The following is a 26,563-nucleotide window of genomic DNA, read 5'->3' as shown; positions in this document are numbered from 1 at the left end:
TCATTCAAGTTCAACAGCATTTATTTATGCAAGGTGAACCGTCATTAATTTCTGGGGGTTATTCTTTGAGATATTTCAAACAAGAAAGTTTAATACATTTTTGCTCGTTTTTTTCTTTCTTTTCGAGATAAAAATTGTTTTTATGAAATATTTCATAGCATGTTTTGGGAAATCCATTAATTTAATTCCCAATATGAGTCATTCCCGTCAAATCACACAAATTTAACCTCGAATTGACTTTCATGTCTCTGATTTAGATAAAACAAATTTTTCACATTCTATGGATTGAAAAAATAAATACGTGTTTTATTATTGTTGTCTATATCGATTATTGTAGTAGATATGTGTTATCAAAGATTCTGAAATAGTTCGCGCATCATTATTGTTAAACGTGATAATCTCCAATAATAATCATCACAGAGATTTGCTCTTTGTCTCAATTTGAAGGTGACAGTACATACTTTCTTCTTCGCATAATAATATAAAAATATAAGTTTGTTAACTTTGTTTTAAAAAACATTTAAACACATAAAAATATGTTTTAATGGCAGCGACTTATTTTAAAAAATTGTACAGTGAATTTATGAGAGCAGTGTATTATGGTAATATATGACTGAAAGAATTTTAGTTTTGTCCTTTAAATGTGCAGAAATTTGATCTGAACAAATATAACATTTTAAACTTCCTTTTCAGAATGAAGAGTTACATTTGTTTGGATCAAATTTCTATATATTTAAAGGACAAAACTAAAATTCTTTCAATCATTTATTATCATAACACACCACTCTCTTATACTGGCTGAGCATATTGGGAATTAAATCAATGGCTTTCCCAAAACACACTATGAAATATTTAATAAAAAACAAGTTTTATCTCAAAGAGGTAGCAAAAACATATTAAACTTCTTTGTTTGAAATATCTCAAAGAATAACCCCCTGAAATTAATGACATTACTTATGGTTCACCCTATATATGTTACTTTTGCTAAATGAAAAAATTAGACTAGAGATCAAAGACAATTTTCCAAATTTCCCGATTCTATTAGGTCTATAATTTACAAATTAGTGGCAAAACTTTGTGCAATGGGATCACTACTGAAGAATCTAAACATAGACATGTTCTTATTGAAGACAAATTGGACGGGATATGTGTCTGTTTAGAAGCCAGTCCGAGAGAGAGTGTATGTCAACAATCCACATACATTAAATGAACTGAAAAACAATAGGATGGGTATTTTCCGGGCTAGAAGGCCGTGGTCTGTCAGTGTTACAACCAAACGTTCCATCCACTACTCTGGTGGACATCTTCAGTGGCGTATTTACAACCAAATGTTTCGTCCACTACTCCGGTGGACATCTCCAGTGGCGTATTTACAACCAAACGTTTCGTCCACTACTCTGGTGGACATCTTCAGTGGTGTCGTTGTAACACCGACAGACCACGGCCCTCTAGTCCGGAAAATACCCTTCCTATCGACACCGGCTGTGAAAGCCTACATTCAGAAAAAATATTCGTACATCACAAGAACTTTGATGTGTTACTATATTTTTAAACAATGTGAGGTATGCAACTTAATAGAATGACACCATTTCGAGACTTTACTTTAAATTAAGGTGAATGAGTGTAGATTTCTGTGTCTGCAAAAACAGCATTTACTGAACTGCACCAACACTTTGTGCCACAAAAGTTGTGACGAAGTCAGCAGAAAATCAACTCCTAACTCAGACACTCGATAAAAGCCTAATAAGGTTATTACAGAATGCGACTATTATGAGCTGTATGGATAACCCAGAGATACCGTAGTATAACACAGTGTTCACCTGTGCAGAGGAATATAACGAATTGAAAACGTTATTCAGACACAGTGTCATTTCTAACGAAAATTTGAAAATTCTCCATTTTGAATCTTGTGTACACCACTTTTAACACTTGAATATAATTAATTGATGAACTAGTGGACTTACTCGTGTTAAATATGTAATATTTGTCCGGCTTACAGCTGTTTCAATGCTTCACGCACCATCATCAGAGCCTACTAGATCGTGGCGTCATCTCGAACTTCTCTGCCTGTTAAGAGGGTGTGTTTTATTGTTGGAAGGTGTTGAAGTGTGGAGTCAAATAGTGTGTGTGTACTGAAATTGATCTGTGTGTTGAGAATTTGATCGGGGTGTGTTTTAGTGTGTTTGTATATTTCGTATTGTTCTAGTGTGTTGAGTTTTTGGTTCTTGGGTTGTGTGTATAGGATTTCCATGTCCGTATTTATGTTATTGTATGTATGGTTAGTATTGGTTATGTGATCGGCGTATGTAGATGTATTGTGTCCCCTGGTTATAGCTTTAATGTGTTCTTTGTAGCCTGTTTGGAATGATCTGCCTGTCTGTCCTATGTAGAGCTTGTCGCAACTATTACATTTGAGTTTGTATACACCTGTGTGGTCGTATTTATTTGTTTGTGTTTTTTTGTGTGTTGAGATGTCTTTGTAGTGTGTTTTCTGTTCTGTATGTTATGTTGTATTTCTGTTTTCTGAATAAAGATGCGATCTTATGTGTGCTTTTGTTTTCATATGTTAGTGTGATGTATTTCTTGTGTTTGTGTTGTGTTTTGTGTGTTTTTGTGTTTGTTAAGTTTTTGTTTTGTCTTCCTTATGATGTTGTCTAATATGTTTGGATTGTATCCGTTTTCTTGTGCTATATATTTGATTGTGTTCACTTCTTCATTGTAGTGTTGTTGGCTCATGGGTATGTTGAGTAATCTGTCCTGAATGCAGCATGTTTGTGTTGTATGGGGTGGTTAGATGTGTTGTGTATGTGTGTGGTGGTGGTGGTGGTTGGTTTTCTGTATATTTTTGAAGGTGTGTTTGTTGCCGATTTTTGTTATGGTGATGTCTAGGAAATTTATGGAGTTGTTGTTTTCAAGTTCAGTGTGTATTGAAGTTTTGGGTGTAATTTGTTTATGTATTGGTGTAGTTTGTGTATTTATCTTTTGTTTCCTTTGTATAGTATGAGTATATCGTCTACGTATCTGTGCCAGTATATTATGTTGTCTGCATACTTGTTGTGTTCATTGTTGAGTATGTATGTTTGTTCTATGTTGTGTAAAAATATCTCTGCTAGTATGCTGGATATGGGTGATCCCATTGGCAATCCTTCTGTTTGGGTGTAGTATTTGTTGTTGTGTGTGAAATAGTTTTGCTTTGTTATGATGTCTGTGATTTCGATGATTTCTTCGATGTATTCTTGTGGTGTGTTGTTATCTGTGAGCATTTGTTTTAGTATCTGTAATGTGTCCTGTATTGGTATATTAGTGTATAAGTTGGTGATATCGAATGATGCTAGTGTTGCACAGTGTGGTATGTGTTGTTGTTTTGTTTTGTTAACGAGGTCTATAGTGTTCTTTATTGTTGTCTGTTCTCTGAATTTTATGTTGTTTCTGATGATTTTGTCCATGTGTCCGCGATCTAGTAGGCTCTGATGATGGTGCGTGAAGCACTGAAACAGCTGTAAGCCGGACAAATATTACATATTTAACACGAGTAAGTCCACTAGTTCATCAATTAATTGAAAATTCTGTTAATGGTAAAACTGACTAAAACGCAATGATGTCTAGAAACAAAGATTTTCAGTATGAATACAGATTTTTCACGATAGTTGTGTATATAATATAAATTTTAGTTGAAGAATCATGACATTTATTAAATATCTGCGATGGTGATGTAACATGCAACATGAGGTAACCTTGTAACTTACTGTACCACGTATGATCAATGATGCAAGTAATCATTCTAGTCTACAAATATCCATTATGCTATTCTTACTCATTCATTAATACTGAAGCATACAATATGAGCAGACAAATTAAATGAAGCAAGATTTTTTTCTATAAACAACTTTGCTACAGATAAGTTTTAATTATAAATCATATCATTTAGTTCTGATGTTGCTATGCAATGTATTTAAATGATTATTACATTTCTAGGCACACAATCGTAAATTTTACAAATATTACTCATTTAGAGTTTTTCTTTAAGCTTAAAAAGGCTGGAATAGGATCACCACCCAATATTCGTTGTCTATTTTTTTTTTGTTTCAACTCTGAATGAGTGAACTTACTAGCAAACAGTAATAAAATTGATCACAAGAGTTTTTAATGTTTGATGTCCGTACTAAGGAAGGAACAGTATTTCCTAATAAAATTTAAATAAAATCTGAAATTTTTGTATATTCTTCTTTTGATCAAATATGTAAATTTTCTAATTTTTATATAAAAATATAGACAATCTACTGCACATCTTCACAATGTTTCATCCACTGCATATCAGATATTTAATGCCAACTGCAATGGAGAAAAAAATGCAATTAGTTCACTTAAACGGCTTAAAATAATATATCGATATACAGGGTGTAACAACTTTAATGTTTAGAATTTCTGGAACATGTTCCCTGACACATTCTACGTTGATTAAACCTAACATACCTATATCCGAAATTGAGAGGTTACAGAGATAACAGAGCTGGAAAAAATAGAACTTCTTGCAGCTCCAAGCATTATACCGTTTATACAAGGCCTATTTTATGACATTACTAAGTAGAGATGCATAAGAAAATTTGAAAAGCAGTGAATGAAGGAAATTTTATTTTTAAGAGAAATTAAATTAAAATTGTTTAGGTTGCTAAGGAAAAGAAACAGACAATAGTTTAAAATAATAGTTGTGAGAAAAATAAACCGTATTGTGACTAGTCTTTTTATTGAGTTTTGACCATTAAAACATGCCTTTTGTGTACACACATCAGGAATACGCCGACATAGTTTATGTGTATGGACTGTGTGATGGCAATGCAACAGCAGCTGTTTTGGCATATCAAGCACGGTTCCCAAATTGTAGGATTCCTAGTGCACAGGTATTTTCACGTGCCTATTGGCAAATTTCAAGAAGTACAGTGTTCGGAATCTTAAGGACATTTTTTTTCAACTTTGCACTGCTTCTTTCATACTCGCAAGTAGTTGATATTAAAATGTAATATGGTACTAATAAAAATAATGACATAGACATGTCACTTTCGGAAATTGGTGTTGCTTCTTTCAGTATTCAGCGATAAAATTAAACTCAAAAATTTAACTTTGGGGTACAAATACTCCAAACCTATAGAACTTTGGATATAGGTATATTAGGTTTAATCAACGTAGAACGAGTCAGGGAACATGTTCCAGAAATTCTAAACATTAAAGTTGTTACACCCTGTATGCCTGTGATCCACGTAACACAAGGCTTTTCTTTGGGAGCTTCAGTTCCCCTCTGGTATCCAAACAAATCTTCATCATCATCATCATCATCTCATCCCACTGTGGATGTAGTGAAGACCAGCTTCCTATGGTGCACTCTGGGCAACGACTCTGTAAATTCGTTTACACAATTGGCGTCATATGGGTAAATGACGAACAGTCAAGTAGCTGCCATTAGTATAAAAAAAATATATATATCGATATATTTCTTAAATGCTAATTTTTTCTCTCTGTGTGCTATTCAAAATCCTTCTTTAACAACATATGAACAAAGAAATGAGATATTTATTGCTGAAGTATAATTTTTTAACACATGAATTTTTAATTACTAAAATTCTTTATATATGGAGCTCTACTTTCATGCCCTCATATACCTCCATAGTGTTTGAAGCAGAATATCTTTATATAATATTAATGTGCACACGCACACACACGTATACTAGTGACCATGAAAATTTAAGCTTTAAATGAATTTTAAAAATACAATTATTTGCTCAGGTTGGGAATTCGATATTGCAGGTGGTTGGTTGCACTGAGAGATGAATGGTGGAAACGAGTAGTCGATAATTACGTCAATTTTCGTAAACGACCTTAAATATTACTTAAGATTGTACATATTTTCATTGGAAAGAGAATTTAATGAAGAGGGAACGGAAAAGAAGTTATATTTATACAGTTCATAACATTGAAAAATTCAACATATCAAAATATTAAGCATTAAAAAACTTCTTTAACACATTCATTAACGCACTTAAGAAATAACATTAAATAAGTTTTATATACCAGGTGTTTCAGACCGCCCATATCAGTCTTTTTTTCTCGAAAACTATATGATATTGGTTGTTCATAAAAAAATTTATTTATTTTTTTTTTTCGTTGTTGGTACCTCTATAGCATCTATTAGATGCTTTATGGTTGTTCTGACAGATGGAGTTACTTGTCAACAATGTGACGCTGAAACGTGTGTTCAGGTTACTGCCCAGCGACAGTCCTGATGTATTTTTATATTCGTGATGATTGGTTAATTAATATTAACCCGGCAAACTCACATTCATACAAATTTCCAGACTCTAGACACACAGGGAATTCTTCCTCTTCAATAAAAATTGACAGAGAGCCGAGCCCGGGAATCGAACCCTGAACCTCCTGATCTGGAATGCAGCATGCTGACCAACAGACCACGGAGGCAGTCTTAAAAAAAAAACCAAAACCTATGTAAAGAATTGATTGATGGTAGTACCATTTCCCGTAACAAACCGGAAGTAGGGTGACCTGTGGTCAACTTCGAAATTTCAAATGAAAACATAGGTCACTGAAGGTACCATTGGAAACTACTTTTAAAACACCTCGGAACACCTCAAAATCTGTGCTTCAGTGGCTGGTCATGATAATATCTTTGAAAAATATTGGAGTGCAAGAGGTCAAATGACTTTATTGTCAAATGCCTGGCATTAGAAAACAACAACTTTAAAAAAAAATAAACTTTTATTGAAACTTATTTTTCAAACTTTTGTTTACTCACAAAACGCAATTTATGTTGTTTTGTTAGTAAACAATAAAAGTTATAAAAAAAAGTTTCAGGAAAAGTTGTTTCTTTTTAAAAGTAGTTTTCAGTGACCTATGTTCTAATTTGAAATTTCGAAGTTGACCACAGGTACCCCTACTTCCAGTTTGTTACAGAAAACGGTACTGCCATCAATTGATTCTTTACATAAGTTTTGGTTACCAACATTTTTTTTTTATGGATAACCAGTATCATATAGTTTTCGAGAAATGGCTGATATGGGTGGTCTGAAATACCCAGTATATAAAATTGATGCAGAATAACATACCTAGCTTTGATATGCATGTGAATGAAACATTTTTTTTTTTAATTACAGAACAGTTTAGGATTTTCTTACATCACTTGATGTGAAGTGGAAGGACTTAGAGTATTTAAGTTAAATATTATTATCATGACATAAAAGAACTTCAAGAAATATTTGTTAATTACAGCTTACAAATACTAGATAATTATGTATTCTTATTACATGCGAACTTCAGTGGTATGCATATGGAACATAGTAGCCTTCAACTAGGTAAATATGGAACAAACTCCTATGCAAATCAATATAATATATGTAAGAATAAACCTTTACAGCTCTTTAAAAATGGAGACTTAAACAGGCCTACAGAACGCGAATATTTCTTTGTATGTATCCGCATTTATTTCATAAGTGTGATGTAAACAATTTTATGTAACTTTCATTTCTACAAAAGTAAAGCAAAGTATTAAGCAGAAAATTGTAATGAATAAATTAATCAGAAGTATGTGTGCTTTAGATTCAAGCTAAGGATTACGGAATGTTAATATGATATTTTATTATAAATAGTTGTAAAACTTTGATAATATTGCTTTATTGATAATGTATAATAATAAGATTATACTATTATTGTTTAAATGTTATGAAGTCATTAGCACACAGCAGATTTTCAGTCCCTATACAGTGACAAGATGTCATGTCTCTTGGTGTACAAAGGGAGCACAACAATGAGTTTAATGACATAACCTAACTTTCAGCATCGGGACCAAAAATCCTCTATCATTAGTGTTAGTTACTGAAGTGGCTTTATCGCGACCTTGTGTGCTTTAGCATGAAAACATGAGGCTGCTGATGAAAGGAAAGTATTTTAATATTTTGTTTCCAATATATATGAGATTGTCTAGCTTATGAGTGGCCATATTTTATTGGTTTCTGAAAACTGTACTAATAGTAATATTCTCAGGTTTTAACAATAATACAAATTAGGGTTTATTGTTCAAGGAAGTTCTTTATAAAGTCCACAGAACTTGATAAAATCTGTTGTTGGGTAAAGCGTTCCTCTCCACAGGCATAGCACTCTTTAACACTTTTAGTCGGCCTGGATAGTGTAGTTGGTATAGCACTGACCTTCTATGCTCAAGGTTGCGGGTTTGATCCCAGCCCAGGTCGATGGCATTTAAGTGTGTTTAAATGCGACAGGCTCATGTCAGTAGATTTACTGGCATGTACAAGAACTCCTGCGGGACAAAATTCTGGCACACTGGCGATGCTGATATAACCTCTGTAGTTGCGAGCATCGTTAAATAAAACATAATTAATTTTTTTAACACTTTTAGCATTAACAGATTTTTTAATGGGTTTATTTTACGACGCTTTATCAGTTGCCATCGTTATCTAGCGTTCCAGTGAAATGAAGGTGATAATTTCAGCATATGAGTCCAGGATCCAGCGCCGAAAGTTACCCAGCATTTACTTTTAATGAGTTGGGGGGAAATCCAGGAAAAAAACCTCAACCAGATAACGTGTCCGAACCAGGATTTGAACCCAGGCCCACTCATTTTATGGTCATATATGCTAACCATTACTCTACAGCGAAGGACAATGAAGACACGAAGAAAGTAATAATGTGTTATTTGTGTGATTTAAAATCACCGCTTAAACAGTCAAGTAATCAATGATCACAATTTATTTAGTGTTTGATGATTACATTGTTCGCATCCTCCACATTCCCTGATTTGAATTTGTGTGATTTTTTTTTTCCCCCAGTGTGGAAGTTTAAAATAATAGTGGAGGAATTCTAACATTTCAGTGAAGAACTCCACCAACTTCTAAATAATATATTCAAAGATACGGTGTGTGTATAGAGACAGACTGACAATGGATCTAGATTCATTTTCCGGGCTGAGAGGCCGTGGTCTGTTGGTTGGTTTTCTACCAGACGTTTCGTCTGCAGCTGCGGCAGACATCTTCATTGGAGTGGTATCCGAGGTCGCAAAGCTCTTCTCGGCGTACCTGAGGCAACTGATCCTGTGGCTGGCTGTGCGGGCATATTTATAGTGCAACAAGCAGGCTGAGTGGCAGTGGCAGCACATGCCTATCAAGAGGGCGATCACAACATACGATTTAAGGACACGGACATCTTGAGCATGACGACACACTTCTTCCCCTGTCTACATAGAGAAGTGATCAAAATCTATAAACATGACAACTTTAATCGCAAGGAAGAAGGCGTGAAGCTAAACAAAAGTTGGTACCCAGTCCTAAACAGAACAGATAAGAAGCCACTACAACAGAAGGGCGGAACCCAGAACAGGAGCAGCGAACGAAGCGGCGCGGACCGCAGCGGCAACAGGCCTCGGCCCACTAGTTGTACTATAAATACGCCCGCACAACCAGCCATAGGATCAGTTGCCTCAGGTACACCGAGAAGAGTTTTGCGACCTCGGATACCACTCCACTGAAGATATCTGCCGCAGTTGCAGACGAAACGTCTGGTAGAAAACCAACCAACAGACCACGGCCTCTAAGCCCGGAAAATGAATCTAGATCTATAGACTCCGGCCGTGAAAGCCTACACTATAAGACTGACAATGATTATCGAGCATCTACTGTAAATAACAGTTATGTACACTTTTACTTTTGATTGTAAAAGCAGGTTAAAAATTACCAGTAGGTAGGAGAAAGCAGCCGTTAATGTAAGAGGCATTGGTCAGTAGCATTTATAAACAACATCTCTGTAGCACAAATAATAGTTTATGCCTGTTTTATCATTACCTTGCTCCAGTCTCACGAATTTGAATATACATATTTACTCTTACTTGTAGTTTATAATGGAAAGACAGTAAACATAAAAATAAATTGATATGTAAGTCTAGTCCAATTTCCTTTTTTTTCTTTTTCTCCATAAAGTGTAACATCATAAAGTTATTGTTAAGTGGTAACATAAAGGTATGTGTAAACATGGTGTGCATGAAGCGAACTTGCGATTTATAAAAATATCACATCTAAAAAGGATGCTATAACAAAGAATATTTCAGATGAAACTGGTTCTATAAGAAAGGCGAAAATAAGATTCTAATATTAGCATTAAAAAAACACGAATTACATTAACCCATTCAAGAGCTAGTTCATCTTGGCAGCTGACGCGAACTGATGTACAACATTTCACAAATATGCTGAGTATTTCTGTAGTCGGTAATTTGTTACTTAAGACACGTTTCATCAGCAGCCAGCTGTTCCCTCACTAAGGAGCACAGGCTGTGAAGAGGCCACCTTCTCAAATAATAGTTGAGGTACTGATATTAAAAGAGAATGAGAAAAATCAAGATTCTGAAAGCATGAGTATAATTTAATTTCGCACATTAACCGCTATTATAAAGCAGCATATATGCTCCATTATTAAAGAAATTTGTCAACAACACTCGGAACAAAATAAATTAATGGGGTTTTAATTCACAGCTTTGATTGTATGGCACATGGTGTACTGTATACTCTTCCAGAAGTTAAAAAAGTTGGCAATTAGCATTTGATGACTAGTTATTAATCAGAATTATTCCACTAAGGTTCATACCATAGAATTAAGGATAACAGATGCCAACAAAATTATTTGATGCGCTTATAAGCAGAAAAAAATTAATGTACTTTATGTATATTTCAAGTTGGCAAGAAGCAACAGCATTACAGTCCACACATTATGGACTGTACTTAAGGCATGTTGGTTCAAACATTTCTCATTAAGCCAAGAGCGTGTTTCAATCAGCATGAGTCCCGATTATCACAGACTCCGTACTCCCTTTAATATGCATCTGAGAAATCAGATAAGTGTTTAAAGCTTCAAGGAAGATGGATTTATTCTCAGCCATCATCAATATTACCGTCTCTACGCTTACCCTTTACTATGAAAACATTCATATTGTCTTTACCTTTCACATAAACAGAACCACGGGGTTCAAATTCGTAACGTTCAGACAGAACGGGTACACACGCGCTCCCTACCTGAATTTTTCCTGGGATACCTGTAGTATCCATTCTACTAGCTATATTAACAGCATCACCCCAAATATCATAGTAGAGCTTAGTGGTCCCTATAACTCCAGCTGTGACATCACCAAAATTATACCCGACCCTCAGAACTAGGTTAAACTCAAGCAGATCTCTATTGAAATCATCAATAACCTTTTGTAACGCCACGGCAAATTCCATAAGCTCAAACAAATGTTGATTGGGACTCTGACTCCTGCGCCGTACCTCAGGATTCAGGCCAGAGGCTGCCATGAAAGTGCTGCCAATTGTTTTAATTTTTTCAATATTCTGAAACTCTGGTTTAGTCAACAATTCATCAAAGTCTCCTATCAGTTCATTGAGAACTCTCAAATACTCTTTGCCCCCCAGGTAAGACTCATCGTACATCTCATTAAAATTAACAATGCTTGCAAAGATAATACCAACATCTCGATGGTTTTCAGAGTATTTAGCCGTGTTTTTCAATTGGTCGGCAACGTGTTTCGGAATTATGTTGTGCAAGAGCCAATCAGCTTGATTCTTCATGCTCTGAACTCTTGCCTTGTCCCGGGCAGCCACAATATTGCCGTGGAAACTTAGTCTGTAGCTGATTTCAAACTCTCGGTTAAGAAACCAAACCAACAACAAAAGAAGAAAGACGTCCAAGAAAATCTCTCCACGATATAGATTAAAGTTACGGTGTTCGCGTTGTTTTTCAAAATAGGCTGTGGCTGACACAACACTAGAATTAATATCATGGTGTGAAGGACCGTTGATCAGTCCAACAACAGCATCAAATGTAGAGTTTTTTACAAGTCCGCGGTTGAAGCTGTTTTCAGAGTTAAATGAAAAAAATGAGCAAGCATGAGTGGTAACTAAGCAAATGTACACTATACCAGCTAAACTTGCTATAATACTTTTCATCCAACAATTCAACTGTGTGAAATTACAAAAATGAACAAGACCCACAAAGAGCATATAACTATAATACAAATCTCCACCATTTTTGGAAGAAAAGTTTATACACACAAAATTAACTAAAACCGACACTACAGGTAAACTTACTAACACTGCACCGCAGATGTGCCAGGGGTACCAATGCGAAAATTTGTCAAGCAGCCAGTGTGAGAATTCTGCTTCAGTTTGGGAACTGCTGTGTGGCTTGAGGAACTGCTGAACACAAAGTAACACAGCAAAAATCTGAATGGCACTTGCTACTATACAAAAAGTAATCCATGCTGGTGACACGTCGTACAGCAGGAACAGCGATGCCGCAATGGCGATATAAACCAACGCGGAGATGAAAATGTCAAAGTATGTATTAAAGCGAGATGTTGCAAGTGTGGGGGGAGAGTCACCATCTTTCTCGGTGACTCTGTGGGCATAGGCACGATATTCACGCTCCATCTCGTTCTGACGGAAAAACAAGGTGATGCCGGAGAGTGGAGGCTTCACAAAATAGCTGCGGTGTGATGTGACGTTGTCCTGCACACAGCGAATAAGCTGCAGGTCTGACTGCTTGCGTAGCTTGTGGAAACAAATTCCGAAGTTTTCTCCTAGTGGAGGAGGCAAATGGCTTCTTCTTGCTTCTTGGTCTAAGAAATCAAAACATTTACACCTTACAACATTACAATTAAATATACTAAAAAAAATTATCAACAATAAAAGGTAACGCATTTTCATTTACAATTAAGAAGAAAATTAAATATGTTACTCAATATAAATTAAAATGTTGTTTCGAAAATATTTTCGAATTGTTCTAAGTAAAAATTTACAAGTTTTTATTGTGCTCTTGTGGGGTTTAGTAGCATTAGGGCTAGGATTTTGATGACCTATATATAAATCATGAAAAAATGTCCTAAAAACAATGCATTTATGACCTAAAAATCTTTCGAAAATGCCCTAAAAATTTATCTTACATAATTGGCTTAGTAGGAAAAGAGGTTTTGTAGGCCTACTACTTAGGCCTAATATTTAGATTAGTAATTAAATTAAATTTTACATAATTTTTTCTAAGTAGTACACTTTAATTAATTATTTTACTTGATGTCGTTTCCATGTATGATAGTTCACCTCTGCGTCGGCATGTGGATGTGAGGTCGGCAGTCAGTTGGTCGGTCTTGGCCCTTCATGGGCTGTAGTGCCATGGATTTACATTACTTTTAGTTTCCATGTAGTCTATCACAAGGCCACACTTATCCGGAATTAGCAGGTATAGAGGAGTCTATATTGAAGGAGTGGTTGGACTGATCCATTACATGGGGTGTACTACGTTAAAATGACAATATTTGTGTAGAAAAATGAATAAAATATCATACAAAATAATGGGTATTACTTACTTACTTACTGGCTTTTAAGGAACCTGGAGGTTCATTGCCACCCTCACATAAGCCCGCCATTGGTCCCAATCCTGAGAAAGATTAATCCATTCTCTATCTTCATATCCCACCTCCCTCAAATCCATATTAATATTATCTTCCCATCTACGTCTCGGCCTCCCTAAAGGTCTTTTTCCCTCCGGCCTCCCAACTAACACTCTAATGGGTATTAATGGACAAAATATGTAAAGAAAATATCAAAGGAAAGAAACATTATTTTACATTAATAATGGGGATTTATGGCCAAAATTAAATGAAAATGCCTAAAAAATGACCGAATAAAACAAAAAATGCTCTTATGAGTTCAAACAGGCAAAAAAATGCCCTAACAAATATGTCTTAAAACACTCAGTTTATCACATAACATATATATACAAAAGCAGTTATATTTCTGGCTTACTAGAAAAAAGATGCAATTTCATCAAAATCCTAGCCCTAAGTAGCATTGTCCCTTAATGTGAAACAAACACGATACTTGGGGATTGGAAGATTGTGTATGAGAGAATACAGAAGAATGGAGAAAGGCTACAGAATCCTGAAAATGTGTGCAGGAAGATGTCCTAGGACATTGTAAAACCTGATAATAATAATAGTTATTTACGCAACAAGTGGATCATCTTGATGATTATGGCACAAGGGAATATCGTTCATGCGACAATTTTCACGAGTGTCATAATAAGATTATCTACGAGTTGGATACAACATATTATGGCATCTTAGCATTGTGAATTGTAGAGAATAAACTATAAAAGAAATTCGGGATCCATAGGCAGCTGACAAATTGTCTTCATATGTTCGTATCGATTAGTTGAGCCTGGCATTGACATTGAGTAAAGCGGAATGGATGACCTTGCAGGTTATGTTACAAATGTTTCCTTATTTTGTTAATATAGTTTCTCTGAACCACAGAACTGTTTTATGTAATATTACAAAAGTGATACAAAATTGTTAAAGATTGGAAATAAATGATACATTACCTTGTGTCCTGCATTTCATTTCTTGTTACACAGTGCATAGAAGATATTGAGACGAGATGCATGCATCCAGATCCAAGCGTTCCGGTATTATGTCATAGTGAATACGTCATTGCTTTTATCAGCACGCGTGCCATAATAAGCCAATTATGAACGATATTCGATGTAGGAACAACCTGTTTATAATGCTAGGATGGCATAAAAAATATATGATGCTTACCGGTATCTGTGTCATTTAATGAAGACTGGCTGGATGTGTAATATCCACTGACTCGATGCGTTAGTAACTCACCCTGTGCTATTCCATTCATTACATAGATCTGAAAATGAGAAAATCAGTTTGACTTTTTATGTACATTCTACAATTGAGGGATTGGGTGCAAGAAAGGCACTTCTCTCAAATGCAAGTTCTGAGAAAATTGATGTTGAAAATTCAAACCGAAATATTGTTATCTATGCACGCCTTTACATTTTGGGTACTAAATAATATAATCTAAATTTAACAGAAGAAATACCGAAATCAGAAGTAAACACTGAAATACTGAAACAATTGTCTTTAGAGACAATTAATATTAGGTACCCTCCACAAAACTGGCTTCATTTATACACCGACGGATCCTTGATCTCCAGAGAACAAGGTGCCGGTGCAGGTGTTACATGCTGTCTCTTCTCACTTTATAGATCTTTTGGATATGGAACAACAAGTTTTGATGGTGAAATCATTGCAATAAGTGAATGTTTCAGGAATCTTCTATGCCACATCAATAAATTTAGGAATGCAGTTATATTGTCAGACTCCAAAGCAGCTATTCTATCAATCGTCTCTAAACACACACCTTCATCTCAAACAGCAGAAATAACTAAAATGCTCTCTCAATTATTATCACTCAATAAAAGAATTGTATTCCAATGGATACCATCCCATTGTGGAATCCTGGGAAACGAGAATGCGGATGCTTTAGCAAAGAAGGGCAGCACTGCTACTTACAGACCTGTTACTAAATCTACGTATTACTCTGTGAAGAGATTTATTAAATCTACATACTTAGACTTCAACAAACAAAATTTAATAACTCAATCCCAAGGGAAAAAATGGAACTCTCTGCATCAAAATCCACAGTTAATTCCCGATTTACCACGAAAATCGTCTGTAGCTGCATTTAGATTGGCAACAGGCCATGATTGTTTGGCCAAACACCTGCACAGAATTGGAATATATCAGTCCCCTAACTGCCTATTGTGCAACTCAAACCAAGAAATGGATTCGGAACACCTCAAAATCTGTGCTTCAGTGGCTAGTCATGATAATATCTTTGAAAAATATTGGAGTGCAAGAGGTCAAATGACTTTATTGTCAAACGCCTGGCATTAGAAAACAACAACAACATTTTGGGTACTCCTGTCCTCGATGAACATAGTAATGAACTACAACTTGGTGATCATATGCATAACAGATCAGAGAACTAAATAAAGCGTTTTATTCAAAAAGGGCACATCCTCTAAAATGTCCTTCTTGCACCCAGCCCCTCAATTTCAGTTAAATAAAAATTCATTTTTTCTAAGAGAAAGATGAGAGAAATGAGAAAAAGATAGAAAGAGAAAAGGAGAGCTAGAGGAAAATGGGGAGGCAAAGAGAACATGCTAATTGCTTTCCACCTTCTTCATGAGTGTATCAAGTTTTATATTTCATACTTCATAATATTCTATTGATAATACTGCAACACCATTGTCTGTCTTGGAGTAGAGCAGGTTTTACTAGCAGAGGTTATCACATTAATGTCACAGATGCATCTGTTATCAAGCAAAAGGGCGCATGGGGAAGCCAAATGTTACCAGTACAGGAGCCCTCAGAAATCAATGTGAAGCGCCAATAGAGAACAGAAGACACCTTCTCCACGTGGCATGTTCACTGGATTTCACAGTGTGTGATTTCTTCCAGGTTTTTGTCATGACCAATGTTTACGTCCCTCCTAAGCTGGCCAGATTTTTTATGGTCCAGCAGGGGACATCAGCAATTTCAAGAAAAACCACAAATGCTTATCTAGTCACTCTCTGTTGAAATGTTGCATAAAATACATGTAACAGTATATACAATAATAGAACTTTGCGCACTAAAATTTGTAGAGTATCTTAACTTTTTTAATTAAATGCATAAACACACGTAATTCCTATACATAATAATAGCCACTAAGAATTCAGTTTCAGTACTGACGCATGCATGGAAGTCTTTGACATAATATTGTACACACTGAACTCTAACACATCAAGTACTTGTCTGAAGAATGTATCTTTTTAAGGATCTGTTCATTCCCATATAGCTTCACACTAAGTTCTTCACATGAGAAGAAAGTTTGTTTTCACTTGTGACAAAGCTTTGATTGTTTCAATTTTTTTCTTGGCTTTTCATCAGTCCAGATTGAGTTCATTGTGTAGAAAAAAAAGTCTTTCAAATGATGAATTAGTGACTGAAAGACACATGATTAATGATACTATTTTGAGAAGATTTTCAAATAGAATGGAATTTTTTTTGAAATGTTGAAAAACATCAGACCACTTTTCACCTGTTGGTTTATCACAAAACTCCTACTTTTTTTAACTACTTAAAAATGGACACTGCGGCAGTTCTAACACTTCCGCGCAACACGAATGAAGACAAAGATGCTATGTTCTTCTCAAAGTGTGCAGAGTATCTCAAACTGTGCTCACTTGTTCTTATGTATCATACTGAGAACTGTCCAGAAATGTGCATGAATCGCAGCAGTTTCATCACAATACTTAAATATTTACGTGTAAAATGTTACTGAAACAAAATAAAAACTTCTGGGGACAAAATTAATTTCTGGGGACAAAAATGGGAACATTTGCTCTCTGAGGACAACAACTCAAACCCGGGGACTGTCTCCGGAAATCGGGGACGTCTGGTCAGCCTAGGGAGTCCCTCCACTTCCAACGACATCGCTGGAATTGAGAAGGCACATTAACCACCATCAGAAACATGACACAAGACAAGCTTGAGAGAGTTTGTTGAGAATGGGATAAATGCCTGGACATGTGCTGTGTCACATGTGGGCACACATAAAATGCATTTAAGGTCAAACTTCACATGATAATATCATGCATTTTTGTTCAATATCAGTTTAAATATAGTGTTACAAAATCCAATAATTTGTGTATTTTTGTCACCAACATCAATATAAAATTTGAAATGGCGATAAAGCAAAATTTTTTTCGTTAAAGTACCTGTTGCTGGATGCTACTCCGTCTGCTGTTACTACGAATGCCTGAATCTTTGCGGCTGTTCACTGATAGACACACACTTAGTTGATCTTCATTATTTGGTGATGGTACTTCTAACTGAGCTACTGTGGTATCTGTGACTGTTTCTTCCTTGGGATTGACCAACTACAACATTGCCAAGTTACAATTAAATCTGTAAGTTTAAAGTAAGTATGCACAGATGAAATTTCAGGTGAAAACAATTATAAAAACTTCAAGGGTTAATCATAATAACTGCGACATAAAATTTGATTAATTCTACTTTGAGATGCAATATATATTAATTCTTCGTAGGAACTGGTAACATTTTAAGGGAGGGAGTTGACTGGAGATATTCTTTTAATGCATCAAAGTATTGGTGGTATGTATCTGTCTAGAGCTTTGGATTAAGCACATACGGTATTCAGTCTATTGTAGACTTATGAATAGTAGCAGAGGAACAATAATCAGCCATTCCAGGCAAACTGGGAAAGCCAATGAAAAAATGTTTTTCAAAAATATTTGTTTACTATTAGTGTAAGACATAGATAAGGCCCTAAATTTAAATACTCTAATGTTTTACTTCCAAAAGGAAAATATTTTACAAGTTTTATGGGCATTGAATCTAAAGGTAAGTGTTCACTACATCGTATCACACTCCTCGTACGAATCGCACACAACGGATATTTTAAGTGCAGTGCGTTCATTGTAACGGCTCCACCTCATCGCCTCATCGGATTCCCCTATCAGCTGTTTAAAACATGACGTCGTACGATATTGACATTACTGAAAACAGAGGAGTTGAGGTTAGGTCTATTAATTACGTGTTAGCGAATAGGAATTTGTAATTGCTTCATGCGTCTTAATTGAAGAGGAAGAAACGAAAGAAATATTGGTTACATAATATATTTGCAAGAAATGACTTGATTACTGTAATGGGAACGCCTCAAATTATATAATTCTTCGCAATTTTCTACACGCGAAATAAGTTTTCCGTCTGCCATTTTGGCGCGACACTGAACATGGCACAACATAATAGTAACAGTTGGCCAATTAAAATTGATTTATTAAAGAAAGCCATGATCGCACGCATCGGAAAAGTTGCCCATCCGTGAAACGTGGACGAATTTGCCGAGAGGCGATGCGTCCGATATGATGTAGTGAACGCGGTTACATAACAATTACAGCAAAGATAGTCTTTTTCTGATCTGTGCGATTCATCCGATGCGTGCGATACGATGTAGTGAACGCGGTTACATAATAATTACAGCAAAGATAGTCTTTTTCCGATCCTTGCGATTCGTCCGATGCGTGCGATACGATGTAGTGAACTTACCTTAAGTGGTCTTGTCTGAGTACTTTTTCTTTCCCTAAAGTTTACAGCACTTACTGATAGAGAGATCAGCTGTTAATCTATGTTTTTTAAGAAGCTATTGTTGAAGAAATATTTTTAGAGTCTGCACTGTTAATTCCAGAGCTCCAGGATCAAGGGATTTTTTACTCTGTATTATATTCTTTCTGCCATTTATGTTAAGTAGATTGAGTTAGTAACAATTAGCAATCTTACAGTTCAAGTGAATATTTTGACTTAGAATTGTCACAGTTGTTTTGAAACTGGAAAAATGAAGGACATTAACTTACCTGTAACATCCGTGACAAAATGTGTGTAACATCCGTGACAAAATGTGTGTAACATCCGTGACAAAATGTGTGTAACATCCGTGACAAAATGTGTGTAACATCCGTGACAAAATGTGTGTAACATCTGTGACAAAATGTGTGTAACATCCATGACAAAATGTGTGTAACATCCGTAACAGGGAAGAAACAGCTATAAAATATTTACCGATTATGTTTTTGTGAACTAATTCGATGCCATGAGATCTGCATAGCTTTCACACGGACACAGTGAGAATGAATCTATTTTTGCTTGAGGCAGAGACCTGAGTTTTACACTTTTTGTTAATAAGGTGTAAAGTGAGTTCACAAATCTTGTAACATCTGTGACGGAACCTTTTCTTTATTTTCTGCAGTACTAATAAATTTTATTCAAACAACTTTTTTTCTGTAAAATGATACTCATCTTCTAAATCGATTCTAATAATAAAAATTGACAAAAGTCATTTCATTTTCAATATATAGAGTTTCAAAATAGTAAAAATGTAACATCCATGATAACTGGAATGGCTGTAATGTAGAGTACATAATAAATTTTGAGAAATAAAATTTTGGCTCTGGACATTTGGTCATTTAGACATTTATCTCATGGACATTTTGATGTCATGGACATTTTAGTTTCATGGAATTTTAACGTATGTACAATTTATGGTGGAAGCGCCTAATCGAAACAAAATATTTTTGCTTCCATAAAAATAATCCTTTCTAAGCATGAAATTTGATGTGTCTGAGCTTTTTGTCAAATCCACTCATTCAATTTTAATTGCTTTGAAGATCTAACTAAATTAGTTATAATCTTATATACAAAAACAGTCTTAATATTATTTACCAACTAAGTAGTTTTGAAACTAGAAATAATATGGAATAGGAAAATAACAAATAATCCCAACTAAATTGTTACTTCAAGAATCTGTGAATACCCTAAGTCATTGTACTAAGTTTTCACCTTTCCTAAATCAGCAATCAGATTAAATTACCTGCTGATATCCATTATTGTCCTCAGTGACATCAGTTTTCTTTAACAGAGGCGTTGAGTGTGGACATGCTTCAAGACCTCCTGAGACACCTAGGAAAAACAGCAGTTTGTGAGGATTAAGTGCAACTTGAAATAAAGTATACTGCATTCAGGAATGTAATCAGAAACCTGTAGTGAAGCAGTACATTCCTTAAAAAAATATGTAAAATAAAAGATACAGTAACTAAACTAGTGACCATGATCCTTCTTATGATGATGTATGGATACACCACTAACTGAATTATGTAATAAAATACATATGTATGTTGGAAGACTATATTGAAAATGAGACGAGGATCGAAGCTCAGTCATTTTGGTCAAAAGTCATTATGGAATTGAATTATTGTTCAAATTCATCCATCTCATAAAAATTCTACTCCACACAAAAACACAGACAGATGATGTAAATGATTAATTCCGAATCATAACATAGAGTAGGACTCATTTATTCATATAGTTTTCTGTCCAAGGGCAGGTCTTTCATTGCAAACCCAGCATTCTCCAATTTTCCGCCTTTCTCTTAGTCTCTGTCGTTTATCATCTGATATCTTCTTCTCTCCCTTTCACCATTCCTTCCAGTGCATCCTTCAGTAGACAGTTTCTTCTCAGCCAGAGATCCAAGCAATTCCTTTTCCTCTTCCTAATCAGTTTCAGCATCATTCTTTCTTCACAGCTTCATTTCTTAAGGTACGGTCACACGTCGCTACTTTTGCAGCGATGCAGTACAAAAAACTGCGCAACTCTTGTACTGCGACGTGTGAACAACGGTGCAACCCGAAAAGTAGCGGCTGCCGAACCTGCTGCCCGCTACTTTTTCATGCTGTGAGCAGCTTAAAAGTAGCGACGTGTGAACAGGGTTCTCAGGGTTGCAGCCGCAGCATTTTTGGATCAGTTTTGTTGAAACTTTTTCTGCGGTTGCGACCAGTGTTGCCACCCAAATGTGCCAATGATACTTTTATTGTTTGGATGTATTTTAATGTTAGATGTGATGAAAATAAATTATTTGTAACAGTTATTAAATGCACAACACAGTCTGAGCATATTTGCTGACGATATTATTCACTTTTTTAATTTTCTGTAGCGTAGTTTCAAACAGGAGGGTTGCCAACATTGATTACGTGAATATACTGTTGGTTATCATTTAAGTATATAGGCGTTTTTAAAAGCTTTATAATAAAAATAATGCCAATTTCTGAATACTAGTTAGGACAGAAAAGCAAATAATAGATAAATAAGCTTTTGCATGAGTTTATTAATAATGCGAACATAACCACAAAATGTATATTGAGAAGTCAACACGGAGATGGAAACCTGCAGCATGACTGCGGCTGCAAAAGTAGCGCCTTGTGTGTGAACAGACTCCAGTTGCAATTTTTGCAGCACTCGGGTTGCGCAGCACGAAAAGTAGCGTGCAGCGCGCTATTTTTGGCTTACGTGTGAACACGACACACAACTTTTGCAGCTGCAGTACAAAAGTTGCGCTGCAAAAGTAGCGACGTGTGACCGTACCTTTATTCTATCTGCCCATTTCACATTCAAACTATTCAAATGATGATAATGGATATTGAAATGGGGAATGATGGTGGAAAGAAACAAGAGAATCTCAAGAAAACCCTTGGCTTTGTCCACCACAAATATAACTTCGTGATCACCGTCCTCAGCCACTGTGAGCTAATGTTTTTCAAACACAGGAAGCATTTAATGTATGTACTCCATTTACTCTAAGCCAAAATGAAGACTTTGTATGAATTAAAACACAATAAAAATTACATATTTATCACGAAATATGTGATGTTCATTTATTTCTTACCTGATTTTCTTTTGTACTTTCTGGCTTGGTATTTCCAGGGAGTCACATGAAGGGGGGAGAACTTCCCACCAGCACCACAACTTGCAAGTGACGTAGGACTTTTGCTTACATTTTCGTCCACTTGTCCTTCTTCTCCCTCCTCACTGTCCTCATTATCATTGTCTGAATTAAGGATACTCGGTAGAGAGCAGGCTTTCATCCTATTAGGGGTATCACCAAGTGAATTGGAGGTCATGAGATGAAGATAATGAGGTCGCAATTTGGCGTTGCAAGAGAAAACACGAGAACGTGATTGTGATCTCTCTGATGGCGGAGAAGATGGCGGTGCCACAACAATAGGGAGAGTAGGAGGTGAACCTTCATTTTGCTGGAGAAGGTTCTTGTGACAGATATCTGCCTTGCGTCCTTGGATGAAATATGTCTTGATGCCTGTAGGAAAGACGTATTTATAAGTAATACAATTCACTAAAAGAAAGTAATTACTCTTAATAAAGTTGTCCGACTATAACCTGCAAAACTTTTACATTTTACTCTTCTGTTATAATCCAATCCATACATTAGTTTTAAAAATTCAGAGTCGATGGAGCCACTTACAAGAGCTCAAATTCTATATATAAAAGACAAACTTAAAGAGTCACTTATCTTTTCAATAATTTTCTTTGTGTGAAGCGAAAAAGATACCAAGTCTATCTATAACTTCGAAATAGAATTTTTCTGATATAACGATATTATCTATATACTTCGCATGAGTATAAGGAATTACACGATTTCAAATAATTAATTATTCCCTATCACTTTTATTTGCAAAATTTTTCCATTTTTAAGAAACTATTTTAGTAATGACTAACTCTCTTTTTTAAGCAATACCATCTACTCTTTTTTGTTTATGAAAATAAAAGCTGACAAAAGAATCCTTGGATCAACAAAATATCTTTTTTGTTTATGAGAATAAAAGTTGACAAAAGAATCCTTGGATGAACAAAATACTGTTATTACCTGAGGAAACTTTCTGAGAACTGTGTGTATAATCTCTATCCAATTATCACATATACCTAGAATATAATAGCTTCAGAAACAGAAGGAAACTTGAATTTCCTATTATTTACTGTGCCTTTATTCAGATATCTCAAGATAATTCATTTTTCACCATAATAATGTTATAAAGATCTATGTGATTAAGGAGAACTTCACTAGGTGCCTCATTAGATTAAGATTATAAATATTCCTACATAACACTTCAAACCAACAAACATGAAAGGAAATAAAAAAAAAGCTGAGTTTTATGTATGTAAAGCTACATTATTATATTTCAATACACACTTGTTAGGTTTTGTAAATCTGCAGTTGTGAAGGCCAGACCACAAAAAGGAATCGTAAAAATGAGCGAATTTCATTACTTTTAAACTCATGCAAGCGAAAAATTATAATAGAAACGAAACAAAATATAACGATTTAAGTGGTGGAACAATCAGTTCGACATTAGAAAAAAATTGTCTACAGAAAAAAATAATTACTGGCTGAATTAAAAAGTATGAAATTGTTTTATATGAGGAATACAAAATGACTATTACATACAGTAATGTATGTAATGAAGTCATTATCTCCTGAAAACTGCCAATTTCCAAATACAGACACCTACTTTGTACGTGGGAGAACCCCAGTTTGAACCTCAGCTGGGTGAGTGTGAGAGTGTTTTCATGGTTTCCCTCAATCTCTCCAGGCAAATGTCAGAATAGTACCTTAAACAAGACAGGAAACGTATGCATTATGTCCGGATTGTTGAAATTGATTTCCCTTAAAATGTTGCATTGTTTATCAATGATACTGATCTACTCTATCATTAACTTTAAGAGTCAAGGATGTGTGACTTTTTTCTACTATTCTGAGTATTTATTTTAATAGTTCTGTAATTCGGAGAGTGTAGCTTTTATTTTTTTCTCTTATATCTCAGTGCCGAACAGCATCACAGCCTGAAGTAATCATTGGAGTAATAGAATCTATGGAGGATATAATTTTATGCAAAAAATGCACATTAAGTTAAGGGGTAGGTATAGCTTACAGCAGTAAAATTTTGGAAATATTCAACATTTTTTTCCTCCATTACTGTACCTTGTACAATAATGAAAATTAGTATGTGTAAAACACTGTCCTCCTGCTATAAGAAAAAATTATTTTTACGATTTAAAAAAATTATTTATATATATATTTTTTTCAAAATTCAAAATGGTGTGCAGTGATGAAGCGTTTCCCTCATAACTCAAAAACTATCCAACATTCTGTGATGAAATTTTTTGTATGTATTTATGCATATCATATCTACAATATGATGCAAAATCACTTCTCTACCTTTGATGATTGTCTGAGAAAAAATAAATTCATTTTAAAAATGGTCAAATATCAGTATTTTCCTCTAACACAAAATAAAAAAGAAATATATATTATTTATTAAGGAATGTAGTTGAGAGAGCATGATATTGTAAACATAAGTTTCAGCAATAAAATAAAAGAGATAGAACATGAAAAGTTAACAAGTTTATGAGTTATGAGGGAAACGCTTTAGCACTGCACAGTGAAATGCCACCATTTTGAATTCTGAAAAAAAAAAATATATATATATATATATATATATATAAATAATTTTTTTTTAAATGTGAAAATATCTTCTTTTTTTTCATATAGCAGAAGGTCAGTGTTTTACACGTACCAGTTTTCATTACTGTACAAGATACAATGATGGAGGACCTCAAAATCTGTGCTTCAGTGGCTGGCCATGATAATATCTTTGAAAAATATTGGAGTGCAAGAGGTCAAATGACTTTATTGTCAAATGCCTGGCATTAGAAAATAACAACAATAATGGAGGAAAAAAATGTTGAATATTTCCAAAAATATTACTGCTGTACCTAAACCCACTGAACATTAGTTCAAAAAAAGTTAATTAATCCTACACAACTGAAAGTGAAACAGAAGAACAGAAATGACTACGACCAATGATGTAAAGGGCTTTATAAAACTCGATTAATAACAAAATATGATACATGAATTTAAAAATGAAGTTCTTTACGCACGTCCTCATTTTTATAATTATTTTAATGTATCATGTAGAATATTATGTTTGAAGATTTTATGAAAGAAATGAGTAAATGAAAGAGTTTTGTACAGTTCTGTCACATAACATGCTTATAGAGAGAAAAAGGTTTAAAAGAAATGGACTAGAAAGACAGAGAAGAATGGAGAAAGAAAATAAAAATAGAATAAACTTTGGATACATGAAGTATACCTGTTCATGACGATGATTTTGTCTCAGATAAAATTTATACATTACTTTCAAATACTTTCCTTTAATATGGAGTTAAAACTTATTATTCTTAATCTTTTTCAAACTTTCACTTAAACAGCAGGTTAACAGAGTTATTTCCAAGAAAAGAGTTCTCTGAGCCGAAAGGCGTACGTACAGTTTTAATGTTTCCTTATGAAATGTATAGAATAGAGAAAAAGAGGCTCCTCTATAAATCAGAAACTTTTTGCAGTTAATACAGTATTTGGTGTGGTGGATTCTAGAAGTATGAAACTGGATAAATTCACAACACAGTCTGTTGAAAATATGATTCACTGTATAGCAGTGAGATTTTCCTGGAAAAACTATTTTTTTAATAAATAATACCTCTTCACATATACAGCATTTATTCTAAAGCAGTCTCAGCCAAGAGAAGTAAAAATTGTATTCAATTTATTTTTAATTATACTGTACTTTAATTCACTATGACTGATCAATCTGTTTATACCACTAGAATATTTTCGAATTTTATAAATGATAAAAGAGATTTTATTCATTGAGATAAGATATTTTAAATAAAGATTTATTAGTTATTTTATTAAAATTTTAATCTACACTTAAGAGAAACATTAACGGAAGCCAATTCTTTTTTTTTTTGGGGGGGGGGGTGAAACAAAATACTTTGTATAATGTTTGTTCTTTAAGTTTGGAGACACTAGATTTTTTTTCTGTTATTTCAGATTTAGAGTGAAAATATGATTTACTAATAAGAGAATATACGAAGGTACTATTTTGACATCTCTGGAGAAATGAAAAGAATGATGAAAACTAGAATAATTTCGCTCGAATTTCTGATGTGTTGCACACGGTTCTATTTTAGCTTATCACATACGAAGAACACAGGAAAAGAACATGCTATGTCCACTTTAGTATATTTTAAAGGTTGACTTTAGAACATTCTGTCCCTGCATGCCAACTCTAAAATATGTCATAGCACTTGGACTGTTCACATTATCACACTGATTCAAAGCAATAAACTACATGAAATCCTACCCCACACAACATGCATAACTCATTTTTGGAAAAAAGTGGA

General features: G+C 34.6%; 1 protein-coding gene across 1 annotated transcript in view; it reads right to left on the bottom strand.

The window, feature by feature from the left end:
- Positions 1-10,797: 10,797 nt before the first annotated feature.
- Ac13E (Adenylyl cyclase 13E) overlaps positions 10,798-26,563 on the bottom strand; it is a 29,702-nt gene continuing 13,936 nt past the window's right edge. The window contains exons 4-8 of the mRNA XM_069822968.1: positions 22,194-22,622; positions 20,346-20,434; positions 17,677-17,838; positions 14,657-14,756; positions 10,798-12,679 (exon numbers count right to left, since the gene is read on the bottom strand). Coding sequence (XP_069679069.1) covers positions 10,938-12,679; positions 14,657-14,756; positions 17,677-17,838; positions 20,346-20,434; positions 22,194-22,622 — 2,522 coding nt within the window. The 3' untranslated portion in view covers positions 10,798-10,937. The remainder of the gene's footprint in view (positions 12,680-14,656; positions 14,757-17,676; positions 17,839-20,345; positions 20,435-22,193; positions 22,623-26,563) is intronic.

Source organism: Periplaneta americana, chromosome 4 (assembly GCF_040183065.1).
Source record: "Periplaneta americana isolate PAMFEO1 chromosome 4, P.americana_PAMFEO1_priV1, whole genome shotgun sequence".
In the NCBI taxonomy this organism is placed as follows: domain Eukaryota; kingdom Metazoa; phylum Arthropoda; class Insecta; order Blattodea; family Blattidae; genus Periplaneta; species Periplaneta americana.
This window is presented reverse-complemented; position numbering and strand designations above follow the sequence as displayed.